This window comes from Passer domesticus, chromosome W (genome assembly GCF_036417665.1).
Source record: "Passer domesticus isolate bPasDom1 chromosome W, bPasDom1.hap1, whole genome shotgun sequence".
In the NCBI taxonomy this organism is placed as follows: Eukaryota; Metazoa; Chordata; class Aves; order Passeriformes; family Passeridae; genus Passer; species Passer domesticus.
In genome coordinates this window covers 43,923,382-43,942,129 of record NC_087511.1, presented here as the reverse complement: position 1 = coordinate 43,942,129, position 18,748 = coordinate 43,923,382, and the positions used below count along the sequence as shown (strand labels likewise).

Genomic DNA, 18,748 nt, shown 5'->3' with positions numbered 1-18,748 from the left:
CTGCTGAGAAAGCTTATGAGAACCCCTATAAATATCTGTAAGCCCCAACTATCGGCGTGCAGTTGGAGGGAAAATTTCCCCCACTGTACCCAGCCTGTATTGCTCATACTTTACCATATTAATTAATAAATTGATTGCTGCTTGAGTATTGGCCTAGTCAAGCTTCTCATTTATAACAAGACTAACACAAGCACACTGGAAAATGCTTTGTAGGCTTAAAAACAGTATATATACTTTGCCGAACTTGTAAGTGGTGTGTGCCGTGAGTGGAGCGGTGACCCCCCGGCCACCCAGCACTGCTTGCTTGCTTTCTTTAAAATAAAAGATATAAAAATAAAATTCGTTTTGGCTATTGAAATTTTATATCAGCACTACCTGCTCCCCTGCGGAGAGAGCTAGCGACACAGAAGCGGGCCAATCCTAGGGGAAGTAGCCCCCCTGCCCCCTCCTCCCGCCGTTCCCAGGATCAACCCAGCCAGCTGCGGCGCCTCATGGCAACGTCACCCACCCCCAACAGCCGCTACCCACGCACAGCCATACGGTGCTGACACACGCACATATCCCATACTACAATTCTCAGGATGCTCCGACCAGTCGAACCACGTCCCTCACTACCTGCGCACCATGTCGTGTGAAAGGTGACCCTACCGTCACTTCCGCAAGCTGTGCAGGCCGGGAATGCGAGTAGCGATTGGCCGGCGCCTGCCCTGCTTTTCAACGTGCAGGGGAACAGGAAGCGGTAACGGCAAAGCGAGCGCGGCAGGGTGAGGGGCTCCTTACGGTGAGTTACCCAGCAGAACTGCCTCCAGAGTGTGACCCAGCTGGGAATTGAAAAGGAATCGATTTAATGCGCCCTTTGATGACGTAATAACGACTAATGAGGTGGCGGTGTGCTAAACGCATGGTTCAGGCCGGCAATGGTTGGGTCCCTTCCTCAGGGGAGCCCTTGTAGGATACTTGTGTCTGCCGGTGGTTGCGCACACCTCTCTCGGAATGCCTGTGCCCGTGCCCGGCAGGCACTTAGCGCTGATTAGGCCTTCTGCCGCTTCTGAGACTAGGCGGACGCACATTTGCGTCTCCGCCTGAGGCGGGCTCTGCTGCCGCTTTACGATTGGCGGGGTTCGCGCAGACTATTGTCAGCGCCCGCTAGTGGGGCTGCGGCGGTCCGCGGGGCTGTGAGGGGCTTTGACAGGGCTGGGCCTCGGCCTCGCTTTCGAGAGCTTCGCGCTGACTCGAGCCGGCGGGAACAAGGGGTTTTGGCGGCGGGTCGCAGTTCTGCCCCTCGGCTGCTATGGACAACGTGAGGCTTCTTTTGCCCCTTGGAAGTGCGACACCCCAATGTATGCCCTACCCTGCTTGTCAGGGCATGGGTGCCTTGGCCACCTCTGCTTTCGCAATAGCGAGGCCTTGTATTTGATTGAGAGGGAACTGAGTGGCTGGCTTGTGTCCTTGCTCTGTGGTTGCTATCTTTGAAGAAAAATAAATAGAAAAGTGCACAAGAAATTGTCATGTCTGTGTTATTTTCAAGCAACTACTGCTGTTACCCACCAAACACCCCTCATTCTCTTTTCCTGATGTGGTTACAATGAGATGGCAGGGGTTTGGCCAGTGCTCAGTCTGCTGTTCTGTGTTGTCTGCTTTGCCTGCCTGCATTTGCATACAATACATATAGACAAAGAAAACAAATATCTTGTGCCTGAAATAAGAGGAGTTCCTGTTGAAGTCCATGAGTGTGGAAGTAATAAGATGGCTTTATTGAGGTAGATTTATAAGAAAAAAATTGCTAATTGTGTGCATATTGTGAGATGCAATCTAGTGTCAGAAGTTAATAAGGTTAAATCAGTAGTCAACTGGTTCCACTGAAAAATCCACGTAAATAACTGAATTAATCCAGTTTTCATCACTCAAATGAGTCTGCATCTAAGTGTCAACTTGGATCACTTCTGTCTGTCTTCCTTGGTATCTTGGTTTTTTTCTGAGGACTGCATCATTTCACTTCTTGCTCCAAAGTAGTCATGCTCTCATTGAACATATGCTATTCTGTTGGGCTTTCTTCTGCAATACCACTGAGTTTGAAATGAAAAGATTCAATGAATGCTGCAACTGTATTTAGATGGGCAATAAATTAACTTTTTTTAATTTTAATTATCTATCATAAGTTGTTTTTTTTTTATTTGTGATTTTTAGTGTTCTGAGAGACTGAAACTTTTTTAAATTTCTTGGATTGGGGGCTTGCTCTGTTATTTTGGGGGTGTAGGATCTTCCTATAAACACAATTTGGAAGTAAATTCTGGATAGGTGGAAATAATGAGATTTGAGCTTGAAATTTTGTTTGGTTTAACTTTTAGGGAATTACACTTTTAACTGCAAGTCATCTATCAATGTACAATATGTCAAAAGTGGGCAAGAAAAAATTAAACAGTGAAGTAAATGGCTGACAACTTTCTACATGAAACTTTATGGAATGATAGATGGAAGAAAGATGCTGATCATCTGTCTTAGACCCATCATTACAGATGAGGTGAAGGCAGCAGCATTATTTTCCTTCAACCTCACTTTCTCTCTTGCCCTCACAAGATCCTGATATGTATTTCAGCATCTGCTTGGCAAAGCAGTGATAGCAGATAGAACTAGACTTCCATAAGTAGTTGCTTCTGCTCTTTTCCATCTCTTGGCAAAATGATTTCTCCGTGGGACAGTTTTTCTGAGATGCAAGAAAGTGTGTTTTGTGGTAAAAATAGGAATTCCACAATTTATTTTACCTAAAGTCTGACAATAACTTTGCTTTTATCGTAACCAGGTAATTCTTCTTCAGTATGTGTTTGTTGGAAGCAAGGTAGAATTTACACATTTGCTCAGGGGTGTTAGCAAGCATGGTGGCATCAGCTCTGGACTTTTCAATTCCAGTCACATACAAAAAAATCTGCACAAGTTAGGGAACACTTGCTATCTAGTTTCTTCTAGCAGTCTAAAGAAAATTGCTTCTTAGCCTCACCTTAATTTTCCATCTCTATATTTGATGTTTGGTTTGATATTAGCAGCTGTCCTAACTTTCTTCCTTTTGTCCATACTAAGTAAAAAAATAAAGGAATTTGAGACATCCTTCACTATAAAAGTCATTCAAGCCTAATGACCATCTTCTTTCAGAAACCATATGTTCTTCAAAGTGAGTTAGACTATGACAAGAAACAAAGTTTCTGCATTAATGTGACTTTGAAATGTCTTTGCTTTTTCTGTGGCATTCTCAGTGTGAGCCATGTGAAGGTGGAAGTTGAAGATGAGTGCTGCTGCACAGATCTGAAGTAATTTTTCCCAGAGTTAATTTGTAAAATGCTTTCATTGAAGCATTTGAACTCTCTCCAGAGATTCTTTTGCATCAGCAGCACACCCTCTGTGTCTCATCCACAGGCACAGACTTCTGCTAAACTTTTTGAAGTTTGAGGATCTCTGCAACTCCCACCTCCAGCTATGTTTGTTGTATAAGTAAGGGAGGAATAGCCATGAGATTACAAGCCTATATGTCTCTTTTAAAAGTTAGCAAAGAATATTTCACCTTGTAGGGGGAGAAGTGTAAGAAGCCTGGGTGAATAAGAAGCTCTTTGCTCCTGGGTGTGACAGCACATTAAATCCCTGGCAACTCCTGTGTACCCAGAAGCTGAAAAGTGCTGTTTTATTACATCCTTATTTAAAGGAAGTAAACATCTTGTGTTTACTAGATACAAAATGTGACTTAAGTACGAAAAATTTTAGAACCATTCTTTCACAAAGAGGATTGATAAAATTGCAAGAAGTAACTATAAATATTATGACATTATGTTGCCAAGGTGGAGAATAGTTAGCTGTGGAGATGTTACACCCCTGCAGTATTTGCTTTGAGGGAGGTGGGTCCTTGCTGAATTTGTAGAATAAAGAAATGCATTTACGAACTTTGACTGTTTCTTCATGCTGTCGCAGTTTGAGACCAGTTAGGAGGAAACATTCTGAAATTGTCTCCTCTGAAGAAGGCAGGTCTTGGCACTCCCTCCCTCCACCAAAAGGAATTTCTTGGAGGAAAGTGAAAAAAACTGTTTATAAACTGTGTATAAATAAAGCCATACTTCATTAACCTTCATGTTTCCTACCTGACAGCTAAAATCAGGTAAACCTGTTACCAAGACAGTTTGATGTTTCCATTGGTTTTGTAGTCTCTAAAAAGTGCTAGTTAGTTCATGTCTGTATAATAAGCTGACTGTGCATAGTACTTTCTAAGTGGCACAGTATTCTTACTGTCCTACCACATCTTTTGCAGACTAATTCTTTTGCCATGGAAGCCAAAGAAATTTTGGAATGTATCCAGGAATTCCCCGAACACTATAAAGTTATTTTGGATAGACTCAATGAACAACGTGAGCAGGACCAGTTTACAGATATCACACTGATTGTTGATGGTATGTATACACTTGAGAACCAGTTGGTACCCACAGAATTCTGAAAGCTGTGCTGGGAAGCTGTTTGGTTTGTCATGGGTCAACTGTCAAACTGGGTTGCTAACATTCTTGGCTCTGTATTGGTGTGTGAGTTGCTTGCAGTTTCAGTTATTAATCTTGGGCTGAACAGAGTCTCCAGCAGAGATTAATAATTTTGTTTCTGCTTTTAAGAGAATCCCAGAATGGCCTGGGCTGAAAGGGACCTTAAAGCTCATCTGGTTCTAACCCCCTGCCATGGGCAGGGACACCTTCCATTAGACCAGGTTGCTTCCAGCCCCATCCAACCTAGCCTTGAACACTTCAGGGATGGGGCAGCCACAGCTTCTCTGGTCAACCTGTGCCAGGGCCTCACCACCCTTGCAAGGAAGAATTTCTTCCTGACATCTAATCTAAATCTCCCCTCTTTTAGTTTAAAACCATTCCCACTTGTCCTATCACTATCTGCCCATGTAAAAAGTCACTCTTTTTTAAAGCCCCCTTTAGGCATTGGAAGGTGCTCTAAGGTCTCCTCAAAGCATTTTCTTCTCCAGGCTGAATAGCTCCAACTCTCTCTGCCTGTCTTCATAGGAGAGGTGTTTCAGCCCTGTGAGCATCTTTGTGGTCTCCTGTGGACCCACTATAACAAGTCGACATTATTCTTGTGCTGAGGACTCCAGACCTGGATGCAGTGCTCCAGGTGGGGTTTCATGAGAACAGAGTAGAGGGGGAGAGTAGGGAGCCCCTTCCGAACAAGGGGCTGAACTTGTACAAATATTGGTTGATTATTTAAAAAGAAAAACCAGCTCGAAATAAGGTCGCCTTCTTGCTTCTTGGGTATCTGCCTACTATTTTAATCTATAGTTAAAATAGGGTAGAACAACTCACTTATCTTTTTCTATGTGTTCTAAAGACATAAGTATTAGTTTAAAAGGAAAATGGAGATGCAAATGCTTATTATCTCATTAGAAAAGGTGGTGTCTGATAGGTCACCTAAGATTGCTTCTTATCCCAAACATGTCTTAAAATGGATGAGCACTTCAGTGAAGATAGGCGGTGTCCACTAGGACAGACCTAGCTAAAGGAGTACCACCTGATCCTTAAAAGGATAGCAAGAATTCACTTGAAAGAAAAGGGACCTACAGAGCCTGGATTAGAAAAAAGTAAGCAAATGAAGAAAAAAATAATTTTTTGGAATCACTGTAGTTTCACTGACAATGCTTGCACAAAACTTATCCTGAATGTTTGTTCCTGCTGTAGTAGTACCAAATCTATGTATTGAGCTCAAAACTGTTTTCTTGTGCAGCTGTGTAGTTCTAATACATGTTGGTTCTCTTTCCTCTGTCCCATGGAGCCTTCTGGATGTTCATGCCTGGACCAGGGAGAAGGCAACACCGTGATGGGAATACACAGTCTGGAAAACAGGAAGAATAGAGCTAAACCAATTTTGTTCTGCAGGGATCTTTATGATGGCAGAAATTATTATTAAATACATCCATATGTAAGAGCAGCAAAATCCAAGGAGAGCTTTGTGTTGATTTCACACAGCCTAGATTTTGGTAGCGGAGGAGGGCCACAGAAGTAGCTTCTGTGAGAAGCTGCTAGAAGCTTCCACCATGTCCGACAGAGCCAATCTCTGATGGCTCTAAAGATGGACATGCTGCTGGCCCAATTAGAGAGGTTGGTAATGCCTCTGTGATGACATATTTGCAAAGAAAATCAAAACAGTGCGTGTGCAGTTTTTCCAGGGGTGGCGTGGTGCCGTGGCCGCTGCCATCTTGATGCAGCCCGTGATGAGACTTGCCTGCCTGGCCGCCCCTAGCTAGCCATCCCATAGCTAGTTGTGCCGTGGGCAGAAGGGCAGGGGTGGTGGCAGTGGCTTCTCCTTCCCAGTGCCCCACATGAAGAGAGGTGTTAAATAGCGCCAATGCCGTGGCAGTCGCCACTGCCCACATGGTGGCAGCGGAGCCGCCTGGCCGCAAACATGGCAAGCAACTCCCCAGTGCAGAACCTAAACAAGATTGACCTTTTGGCACTGCGGGATCCTGCAGGAATCTTTGAATTGGTGGAACTTGTTGGCAATAGTACTTATGGACAACAGTTTTTCTTCTAGTCAGAGAAGAGGAGGAAGTGAGGACATGTGAGGGAAAACAATATGGTGGTACCAAGGTCAATGGAAAAAAAGAGGGGGAGGAGGTGCTCCAAGCACTGGAGTTGAGATTCCTCTGCAGGCTGTGATGAGGACTGGTAAAGTAAGCTGTCCCTCTGCAGCCCATGAAGTCCACGGGGGATGCAGAGATCCACTCACAGCCCATGAAAGAAGTACTCATGCTGGAGCAGATGGATGCTGGAGAAAGCTGTGATCTAGTGGGAGACCTGAATAGAGAGAGTGGGCCCATGCTTCCACAGATAGAGAAGGGTCTTGCTTCCAAACTAGAGCAGCCTATCCTTAGAAGACTGAACCCTGTGGATGAGTGACCCATGCTGCAGCAGTTTCAGAAAGACCGTTTGCCTGTGACAGGGACTCACATTGCAGCAATTTTGGCAGGACTGCTGCTCGTGAGATTGGAGCCATGCTGGAGAAGTTCACGAAGAACTGTCTCCCATAGGAGGGATGCCACGGCATAGCAGAGGAAAGACTCCTCTCCCTGAGTGAAAAAAGGTCTTGGGTGACGAACTGACCAAAATCCCCACGCTCTGTCTCCCTGCAATGTTGGTGGGAAAGAGGGAGGGGTTGGGAGGGAAAAAAGGTATTTCAAAGTCTTATTTTACTTCTCATTATCCTCCTCTGACTCTGTTAATAATAAATTTACCTTATACCTTTAAATTTGAATCTGTTTTGCCCTTGGAATGTTTTCTCCCAATCCTCATCTGTTGTGGATTGACACTGGCCCAACACCAGGCACCCATGAGAGTCACTCACTCGCCCTCCCCTGCCACAGCTGAGCAGAGGAGAGAAAAAAAATTAATGAAGGGCTCATGAGTTAAGGACTAGGAGAAAAACACTTCAAGGGCAAAACAGACTCAGCTTAGAGGTACAAAGTGAATTTATTACTAACAGAATCAGGGGAGGATAATGAGAAGTAAGATAAGCCCTTAAAAACCTTTTCCCCCCCAGCCCCTTCCTACCGACAGTGCAGGGAGACAGGGCATGGGGGTTTTTGGGTCAGTTCATCACAGAGACTTTCTCCTGCTGCTCTGGGAGAGGAGTCCTTCCCCTGTGAGACCATAGGGTCCCTCCCACGGGAGACAGTTCTCCATTAACTTCTCCAGCATGGGTCCGATCTCACAGGCAGCAGTCTTACTGCACCTGCTGCAATGTGAATTCCCCCCACAGGGAAGCAATCCTCCCAAAACTGCTGCAACGTGGGTCACTCTTTGCAGGGTGCAGTCCTCCAAGGACAGGCTGCTTCAGCCTGGAAGCAAGGGCCCTCTCTCTCCACCAAGTCTTCCACTGGATCACAGCCTCCTCCAGGCATCCACCCACTCTGGTGTGAGCACCTCCTCCATGGGCTGCAGGTGGATCTCTGCATCCCCCATGGACCCATGTGCTGCAGGGGAACAGCCTGCTTCACCATAGTCTTCACCACGGCCTGCAGAGGAATCTGAGCTCCAGCGCCTGGAGCACCTCTTCCCTCTCCTTCTCCACTGACCTTGGTGTCACCATGTTGTTTTCCCTCACATGTTCTCACCGCCTCTTCTCTGACTAGAAGAAAAACTGTGTGACTTTGCTTTGATTTTCTTCTTAAATATGTCATCACAGAGGCATTACCAACCTCTCACATTGGCCCAGTTTTGGCCAGCATCATGTCCATCTTCAGAGCTATCAGGGATTGGCTCTGCTGGACATGGTGAGATTTTCCAGCAGCTTCCCACAGGAGCCACCTCTGTGGCCCCCCTGCTACCAAAAACCAGGCCGTGCAAAACCGATGCATCATCTCAACTCATGAGCCCTTTCTTATTTTTTTTTTCCCTCTCCTCTGCCCAACTGAGAGCAAGAAAAGATGAGCAAACAGCTTTCATGGGTGCTTGGCGTTTGGCCAGCATCAAACCACGACAAGCTTGGATAAAATCTGAGAGCTGAGCCCAAGACACACAGAGAAAAGTTTGAACAGGAATTTCCCACAACTTAAATATTTGAAAAGAGAAACACTCTTGAGTGAGTCCTTCAGCTGACTGAATTGAAGAGCTTCAACAAGGTCACTGATGTCAGCAAGGATCTGCATAAGATGGGACAGGCTAGCTGCTGTGGTATCCCATGCTACAAGGAGACATGATAAGTAACTATGAGCTGCTGGAATAGATTTGTAGACTGGGTGATTCTGCAGCTGTTCTTTTCTCTGCATCTGCACTTATTCTGCACCATGAGTGAAGAAGGTGTTATCCTAAACCAAATTTTTTCTCTGTCTTTGTAGGTCACCATTTCAAAGCTCATAAGGCTGTTCTTGCTGCCTGTAGCCAGTTCTTCTACAAATTCTTCCAAGATTTCACTCAGGAGCCCTTGGTGGAGATTGAAGGTAGTCTGATTCATACAAATTAAAACCTTCAGAGTTGTGTGCTCATGCTCAAAATGAATGTAGTATCACTGGTATGGGTTTAAATGCATGCTTGATCATATTGATTAGTTTTCTAGATATCAGCTCTTGAGTTGTGAGGTAATGTGGTTTAACCCTGACTGGCAGCTAAGTACCACAGAGCCAGGCTGGCTCATTTTCCACCAGTGGGATGGGGGGGAAAATCAGAAGTGTAAAAGTGAGAAAGGAACTCGTGGATTGAGATAAAACCAGTTTAATAATTAACAAGAAATAGTAACTTTGTGAAAATTATAAGTAAAAAAGAAAAAAAAAAGAGGGAAAAAAACCAAGGAAGACAAGTGATTCAAATTAAAACAGTTGTTTGCCACCAACTGACCAATGCCCAGCCAATCCCCTAGCAGTGGCCCCTTCACCTGCCTCCCACACACACTTTATATACTGAGCATGATGTCATATGGTCTAGAATATTCCTTTGATCAGTTGGAGTCACCTGTCCTGGCTGTGTCTCCTACCAACTGCCCACACACCCCCAGTCCGCTTGCTGTCAGGCCAGTGTGAGAAGCAGAAAAGGCCTTGGATCTGTGTAAGCACTGCTCAGCAGTAACTGAAACAGCAATGTGTTATCAACGCTGTTTCAGCACAAGAAGGACATTGACCTCTTGGAGCAAGTCCAGAGGAGGCCACCAGGATGATCAGAGGGCTGGAGCACCTCTGCTATGAGGAAAGGCTAGGAGAATTGGGATTGTTCAGCCTGGAGAAGAAAAGCTTCAGGGTAACCTAATTGGGGCCTTCCAGTACCTGAAGGGAGTCTACGGGAAAGATGGACAGAGACTATTTACAAAGGTCTGGAGTGACAAGAAAAGGAGGAATGGCTTCACACTGACAGACAGTAGGTTTAGATTAGATATTAGGAAAAAATTCTTTACTGTGAGGGTAACGAGACCCTGCACAGGTTGCCCAGAGAAGTTGTGGATTTTTCATCCCTGGAAGTGTTCAAGCCCAGGTTGGATGGAGTTTGGAACAACCTGGTCTAGTGGAAGGTGTCTCTGCCCATGGCAGAGGGTTGAAATGAGATGATCTTTAAGGTCCCTTCCAACTCAAACCATTCTATGATTGAGCACAGATCCAAAACATAGCCCCATGCTAGCTACTCTGAAGAAATTTAAATCTGTCCCAACCAAAACCAGTACAGGTAGCTATTGCCACTGGAAAAAACTTCCCCTGAAGAAAAATTAAAAATAAAAAATACCTTTGCTGGGATGCAAGAACAGAATAGATGTGGAGCAATACCTTCCTAGTAGGTAAGAAGAAATTTCCTGGAGCGATGCAGCTTCTAATAACTTGCTTCTCAGAGATCTCTTGAGAGAGAGATATATCATATTTTTATGTTTAAATTTGAACTTTTTTATTTTATACAAGTAGCTTTTTGTCCATCTTATCCTTTTTATCTTTGTCATGGAATGACTCTAGTTGTTCCACATTCACCTGTTTCTATAGTAGACTTTTTATTCCAATGTGAACCTTTCAAGGGTGGCATCTTCTTGAAACTGGATATTGGAGTACTGTGAGCAGGCAAATGTGAAAGACTGAGGAATTGTTAAAAGAGACTGTTTTTCTTGCTTGTAAACAGGTGTAAGTAACATGGCATTTCGTCACCTAATTGAGTTCACCTATACAGCAAAACTAATGATCCAAGGTGAGGAAGAAGCAAATGATGTTTGGAAAGCAGCTGAGTATCTACAGATGTTAGAAGCTATCAAAGCACTTGAAATCAGGTAAACACATAAGCCTTTTTCTTCCCAACACTGAAATGTAGTCTTAAGAATCCTTGTATGAGAGCTGCCAGTATTTTCCAGTGCTCTTCTTTATCCTGAAACCTCCTAAACTCATGTGGTATTGTATACTCTTCTACTATAAGATATGGGTCAGAATGATACAAGCTAAACAAATGAATGTCATGTTCTTTGGGCTAGAACTCAATGACAAGTGACATGGCTGGTAAATGTTGCAGACATTGTAGGGCTGTGACTTTGTGATAACTAATACCATACCAGGCTTCTATACTGACTGCCCACACCTGATTGACAGCTGGCTGTACAGTGATGATATCTCTCAGGTAATTAGACTGCATTAACAAGTTTGAACTACTCTTTTGATTTCATGCCGCTTTCTGCTTTCAAGAGAATAGGCAGTGATTTTAAAGGTTCTTGTTGCAAATTTAGTCTCTCAAAATTCTGGAACAAATGTAGTTGTTATAATTGGCTTTATATGGGATGAGTACTTAATCAAATGTTGCTGTAGCACCTTTTATCCAGTACAAGGAACTGTAATTCATTACCAAACTCCAACCTGAGAAAAGCAGGTGCCATTCCCATCATGTTCATTTTCTTCCCCTTCCTTCTCTTTCACAAAGTGCTGTCATGTTCTCATTTCTTCTGTATGCTATACTGTTCTTCTGTCATGAAGCAGGGGGAGTGGCAATAAATAACTCCCAGCATTGCAGTTATCCTTGCTTTCTCTTCTAGAATGCTGAAAAGTCTGTGTTCAGGCTAAGGAAAGACTGTTGTTTCTTCTTTATCTCCCCGTAGACACACTAAGCTAGGGAGAATGGCTCTGACACAGAGTTCCTCTAGTAGCCAAACAAACAAAACCTCCATGACATGGTACCCTGGAAATTTGGTTTTCAACATCAGTGATTTTTTTGTTTTTTTGGAATCAAATTATTCTGTTGATTGGTAGCAGAGCTGAATAACTGTGTTGGGGTTTTTTGATAGAAAAGATAGGACTGTGCATTTCTAGTTCTACTCTCCAACCCCTTTTTTGACATTATTGAGATTAAACATGGTATCAGCAAAATAACTTTTTTTTTTTTTCATTTAGGGAAAAGCAGACCATTGCTGTCTCTTTGAGAAATTTAAGACACTTGAAATTGAAAAACTGTGTTCTGATTTGTATCACTTTGAGTCTCTGTACACTGGTAGAGCTGTTTAACCAGGATTCAGAGCAGGCTGTCAAGCTAAACTGTCTAGTCTGCAATTAATTCCCACTAATGTATAATGTTTGTTGGTTACGCAGTCTTGGGATTTCCTCTGGTTGAGATGATCCCGAGGTGTGTTGAAAGTCTCTTTTCCCTGTCGCCTTGACTTTTTCAGATTTTCTAAGCCTTCTGATGTTTGCATTCTTGTATGAAACTTTCTCCCACACTTTCTATAAACAACTTATTGTTTTGCATTCTTTTATAGAAGAGGAGAAACTTGATAGACTGTTAGTTTGTCCAGTATCCCTGGAGAAGTGGCACTTTCACCCTCCAATCCTTTGTCACCTTTAGAGATCTATAAATGTAGGAGTCAAAAAATAAACGCTCTCCTTTCCTGCCTGAAAGCAGCAGTGTGTCTGCGTCGTGTTATCTTGTGTCCTGTAGCGACATTTCCCCAACCCGGCTATCGAAGAATAGATCAGGAGTCTTCAGCTCGCGTTCTCAAGGTTGTTTATTATTTTTTATCTAAAACATTTTCTGTCTGGCCTGCCGAGATCTGTCCTGCAGGTCAGTCTGAGGCACACTCCCCACCCACGGGGCTGGTGTTGTCTTTTATACTACAAAGTACGTATTTGATATTTACAGTTATTTTCCAATACCTATCACCTATGTTAGACAGTGACTTCATACTCTAAACCAATCCCAAATTGCCACCATCACCAAGAAGATGGAGGCTAGGAAGAAGAAGGAAGGACAGGACAATGCCCAAATCCCTCCATCTTGTCCCCCTAGAGCCCCATAGTAAAATTCTTCAAAATTCCACCTTTCACCCTGTGACAACTACTGTTATGCTACTTAAACTTTTGTGACTTGTAATTCTTCATATAAAGTTGGTAATTTGCTCCATGGGTCGAACTCAAAGCCACAGGGGTCTTTGGCTTCCTGCCAGGGTCTCCAAACCCCTGCCAGGGTTTTTGAGCCATCCAGGGCATCCAGAGGGATGTCCTGGGTTCTGACAATGCAGCACTAGTAAATGCTGTAATTCTTATGTTACAAGGAAATAAATGTTTGGCTTAACACACATGGTGCAAGCCAGTCTATTCTTGACTTATTTCCATTGTTCATAGATTTTTGGTTGGGTGTTTTTGGTTAGAAAAACAAACTTGAGTACCACTCAGTCTCAGTTTTCTCCTTCACAGTAGGAAGGGGACAAATTGCAATACAGTGCCTCTAGCTGAGCTTTGATTAAAAGGGGCAAGCATCAGAAACTTTAGCTAAAGTAGAGGTTATTATAAAACTAACCATTTATGTAATGCATCAGAGTTGCACAGCACATAATCTAGACTTGAAAGAAAACAACTAGCTGTTATTCCTTGAGGTACAGTGTTTTGTATGTGTGTATCCTCATTCAGTTCCACACCTGAGCCACACAATGTACTCAAGGACAGTAGTCTCCTCTTTGCTGAGCAGATTATTATTTTTGTACGTGTTCCTGGAGCTCCTTGTAGTAATATGCAAAGTAACTGTCACATTCTATGCATCAGAAATATGTCCTAGATGAAACTTAAGTTTAGCTGCTATGTCTTCCTGTGTCTGAATATAGTAAAGTGCAGTTTAATAAGCTGTATCCTGCATTAGGTCATTATCCACACATACCGATACTGGAGAAAACCTTATCACCCCTATTACTAGAAAACCTGGAAGTGATAGGGAGTAGGTTACATAAAAGGATTTATCAGGCTGCAAAGGAAGGTAAAGGTACAAAGTACCCTGATTACAGTCTGATTTGAGGGGAAGATAGCCATTCATTTTCAAAACTGATAATCAGTAGTTAAACCTCCAGCATGTAAGTGCTGTGGATAATCATGAGTGTGTGACTTGAAAGCATTGCCCCAGTGTCTTGGGGTGATTTTATGATGATGCTTTATTCCCTGTCTGCTTTATGCCCAGAAAACAACTTCTGTAGCTTTAAGACGGACCCGGAAGGTGGGGTAGGCAGCCTTGGGCTCCTGCACGGGCTCTGTTCAAGCTATCTCCGAAGTGGTTGGCGCCTACACGGATTGTTACTTCATTGACTTGTTTGCTGGATTAATTTTCGCCAACTTAGGCAAGAAGGTTCTGGGTTTTTCTCTGTTTTTTCCCTTCCCCTGGCCTGGAGGCTTTTCACTGGCAAATCCTTTTGGCAGTTTTTTTTTTTTTGTTTTTTTTTTTTTTTTTTGCGGTTGTGGTTTGTCTTTTTTTCTCCTGCCTGGGGAGCCTGTGGGGTGGCCCCGGCTGGTCTGAACCCTGGAAAGACCGAGCCAGCGAAAGAAGGGACATTAAACTCCACCAACTTCACCGGCTGAGAGGAGAAGACCCACACCAGAAATCCAGCAGGTTCCCAGCTGCTTTGTGAACTCTTTTCTCCTCCCTTGACAGAGACAAAGGGCAGTCGCCATCTTTGCCTCTCAGACACGCGGCAAGGTGGGGGTGGGGTGTAAAGTTCAATTTTTTTTTTTTCCCCTGTGTTTTGTGGGTATCTTGCTTTGTTAATAAAGAGTTTTCCGGGTTTTTTCATTTTCATCCCCTGGTATCCATTTCTCTCGTTAGCAGAAGAAATGGGAGTTATTGAAGCCCTCTCTTTTTAGAGAGAAAAACTCATTTTACAGCGTTTTTCTCCTAGAATTTGTCTCCAAACTGAAACACCCAGTCAGCTCTGTCCGTGTTTGAGATGAGATGCTATCTCTGACATCTTGGAGGAAGGGGGTTTTGTATTTATGGTGCAAGGAAAAGAAGAACATAGCTGGAAGCTGTGCTTAAGCCCAGATAAATTAAATTAAAATACTCTTTTCACATCCCAGTGGCATTTTTCTTTTTTACTACAACTGTTAGCTGTGTGTTTTCCTAATGTACGAGGTGTTATAATAATCATTGTGTGAAGTCACAACTGTAGTGTTTTGTAAGAAGCTCTAAGTGCTGCAGGCAGTTTCATGCACTCCAGAGCTTGAGAGGTGAATAGCGTAGGAAGAACTTGAATCTTATTTCTGAGTAGGCAGGCCAAAATACAGCATTTTGCATTTCTTGTATAAACCTATGTCATTAGGCTAACTGGCCTTTCTTCTTGATAGGTGCTTTGTATCATTCAAATGGAGCCATTTAAAACACTTTAATAACCTTATGTTAAAGGCTCCACAGCTTTATCTGTGCTGTTTTACAGCTCTAAGGAGTATAGATTAAGGACAAATTAACATCTGAAATGGGTGCAAGTTATGTGGCCACTCATCATTCAGCTTCTTTGAGAAGCATCTAGCTAGTGTTTAATGCAGAAGCTCAGCATCAGGCAGGAATTGTTATGTAAGTGCTTATGGATCTTAACTATGTTTATGTAAATGTTTTGCAGGAACAAAGAAAATTCGTCACCCTTAGAATCAAAACAAAGACAAGGTAAAAATAAAGCAAGGAAGAGGAAGATTGCTGAAACGTCTAATGTTATCACAGAAACACTGCCATCTGCAGAATCAGAGCCTGTTGAAATTGAGGTTGAGATTGCTGAAGGGACGATTGAAGTGGAAGATGACAGCATTGAAACACTTGAAGTAGCTTCTGCAGAGCAATCTATAAAATACATACATACAACAGGTACATCAGATGAATCTGCTTTGGCTCTTTTGGCAGATATCACCAGTAAGTATCGTCAAGGAGAGACAAAATGCCAAATTCAAGAAGAAGATGGTGCAACTGATCCCTCATGCAAACAGGTAGAAGATATTGAACTTGTGGAACTTCAGGTGTCGCATGTGAAGAATTTATTCCACTGTGAAAAATGTAACCGTTCATTTAAATTGTTTTACCATTTTAAGGAACACACGAAAACACACTCTGCTGAGAGTTACAAGTGTGATATATGCAATAAAAGCTACCTACGAGAGAGTGCTTTGAAACAACACCTCACCTGTCACCACCTTGATGAAGGTGGTGCTAGCAAGAAGCAAAGACCTGGCAAGAAAATACATATATGCCAATACTGTGATAAGCAGTTTGATCACTTTGGACATTTTAAAGAGCACCTCCGAAAGCACACAGGTAAGAACACTGATATGGTCCTGTTCTTGTGGCTTTGGGTCTAGCATTTTGAGGTTTTGCATGTTTTGGAGAAATAGAAAATATGCTGAAGAAAATGCATGAGTCCTGAGTGCTAGAAATACTTGGCTTGGAGTTGCAGCTAAAATGCTGGTTTGGTTTTAAATGTTTTTTGTTTGTTTTACATTGATATAAACTTTGAGGGATTGAGGTGGTTAAAAATAGATGCCTAAAACCAGAAAGCACTAATGAAGCTTCTCTTTTCAGTCTATTAAATCCTAAAATATTTATTTCAAAATAATTTCTTAAAGCATGTTTTTTTTTTTTGAAAAGTACTAAACTGAGGAGCTGCCATGACATGCTCTTATTTTCACAATTATACTAGTAAATGTTTCTGTTGAAATATGATCTAAACCATGAGCTTCTCAGTGGAATATATATTTTAAAGAGTTTCTTTTACTAACAGAATATATGAGCCATTGCCTAATAATGCATTAGGCATAAAGTACCCCCTTCCTCTTGACATCTCATCTGATTTCATTTTTTTTTGTTCATTAACTCAGCAAAACATTTCTAATGACTATAGTAGACTTTTGTTACTGTAAAATCTGCCTCTTTGAACAGTATCTTTTGAGTACAAAATTGCTTGTGTTTTTTTCTATGTAATATGGGAGGTTAAGATGCTATTTCTTCATGTCACTGAAAAGTCTGTACTATCTGAATAGGTACTGAATATTATATAGATAGCTCTCTGAATGTAAAATATATGTTGTCCTGATCTTTCAGACATTTTTATTTGATATATCAGTCATGAATCATCAGTAAGAATTTAATAGAGGGTGGCAGTCTTATTTCTTTTGCAGCTTGCTGTTGCAAAAGCCTTTTAATTGGAACGTCTTTGTGTATGACACTGCATCAAATCTACTCCAAATAGCCCCTTAAAAGTTGCATTTATGAAAACTCTTTGGCAAATCCTTCTTCCCTATGAAGCCGGGAGTGTTTCTCCATTATGACCAAGCCAAATGCAAGCTACCTAACAAAAGTCTTTTCAGAGAAATTTGTGGAGGATTGGATTAACAGAATAAGCCAAATATAACAGTATATTTGTTGCTGTTGTGACAGAAGGATCTTGGGGATGAAGCAACTTAGCATATCACAGGAGGTGCAGAGTACATTCTAAATATTTATTGATGCAAGTATCACACATGGAATATAATTACTTCCAGTTCCAGTGATGTGCTTGAAGCAGCCAAATTAATCAGCCCATGTCTGAAAACTCTGTAATTGAAGTAATTTGTATGCAGATTATACAAACTTCTTGAGAAAAATTCATCAAGGTCTTTGCCATTCTTCATGAATGCAAAATATGTTTCACAGGTAGTGTACTTTGAACTGCAAATAACATTTTCCATAGGAGTGAATAAATGGACTTTATTTACATACCATGAATAAATGATCCCAAGAAGTTAATTTGATAAATGCCTACCTTTGTGTTTCTGGGGGAGAAAAAAAGAAAGAAACCCAAACAAAAAAATCCCAACAACCTTACTATATCTCTCTAAACCCAATCTAAACAATGATATGGCAGCTTTATGGTTATGGGTGAATTCCCTGGTATTTCTTACATATTGGGCAAATAGAAGTCACTGTGTTATTATGAATGTCTGTCTTGGTTTGAAAAGACAGGAGTCTGTGAAGGAAGGCAAAAGCTTCCTGTGAAATGGAAAAGGTAAACCCCCTCCTTCCGAATTATCACAATTTCAGAATTAAAAGGGCTCTCAGGCAAAGATATGGGAATGGGAATAACAGTTTTTTACTAGGAAGAAAAAAAACTAAATAACAATGTAATTTAGCACAAGCAAAAAACCACTGGCAGAGTGAGAAAAAACCTGACACCCTGAGAAGTCAGGGTGTTGATAGTAGTCCAGCCAGATGGTGGCTGCTCCTCCTGGAGCGGCGATTTGCAGAAGGGTGTAGATCCTTTCTGAAAATGTGGCGAAGGAGCAGCTGGGCCTTGGTTCCTGATTCCTCTGGGAAATCCAGCAAAGAAGGCTGTCTGTGGTCTCAGAAATGCTTGTTTTATGGTGGCAGGGATGCTTGGCTCCTCCCTCTGGGTGGAGCATCTCCCAATGGGATGATGTAACTAATCTTACCAGCCACAGTGAGTAATTCAATAGCCCATTAGCAGGAGATTATCTTCTTGGCAGTGTCATTGTTCTTGAAAGAGATAAAAACTGCCTAACCCCCAACAGATGGCAAAAATAGAATACATGCTTATTTTACAAGCCAGGACAATGTCTTTGGGTTAAAAAGTATTTCTTTTGGGCAATCCCTTTCCTGTGGCTGCAGGATTATAAAGGTCCAACAAAATATTGGACTATCTTAGATCAGAATTTCTGTCCTGAGTTACTTATGATTGGCAAGTGAAATCTGGCCTGTTCTCATAAATGGAAAAAAAATAATTGTTAGATCAGGTCAAGAACCCTCCCTCTTTAGTCTTAGTTAAGTGAGATTTTATAGACTCATAGTTTAATGACACCCAGGGAAAGAGAAGCAAGTTGTCACCTTTAGCAGAGGAGTTCAGTTACCAGCTCGCCAGTGTACTTCTGAAGCTAGAGGCAGGCTGATACGCTCTCTGTTTTCCATTGCTGCTGCTGAAGTCACTGCATTGATTTGCACTGTGCAAGAAGTCACAATGTCTTTTTGGCCTTTGGATATTGCCACTGTTGTCTTTG

General features: G+C 42.3%; 1 protein-coding gene across 2 annotated transcripts in view; it reads left to right on the top strand.

The window, feature by feature from the left end:
• Positions 1-545: 545 nt before the first annotated feature.
• Positions 546-18,748, top strand: part of LOC135289178 (zinc finger protein 131-like) — a 45,401-nt gene continuing 27,198 nt past the window's right edge. Inside the window, exons 1-6 of one of the 2 annotated variants that reach the window (XM_064402616.1) lie at positions 546-781; positions 4,289-4,427; positions 8,858-8,959; positions 10,608-10,752; positions 15,334-15,691; positions 15,794-16,016. In XM_064402616.1, coding sequence (XP_064258686.1) covers positions 4,304-4,427; positions 8,858-8,959; positions 10,608-10,752; positions 15,334-15,691; positions 15,794-16,016 — 952 coding nt within the window. In that variant the 5' untranslated portion in view covers positions 546-781; positions 4,289-4,303. Of the gene's footprint in view, positions 782-4,288; positions 4,428-8,857; positions 8,960-10,607; positions 10,753-15,333; positions 16,017-18,748 lie in introns of both variants that reach the window. The other variant, XM_064402615.1, reaches the window with a different exon arrangement.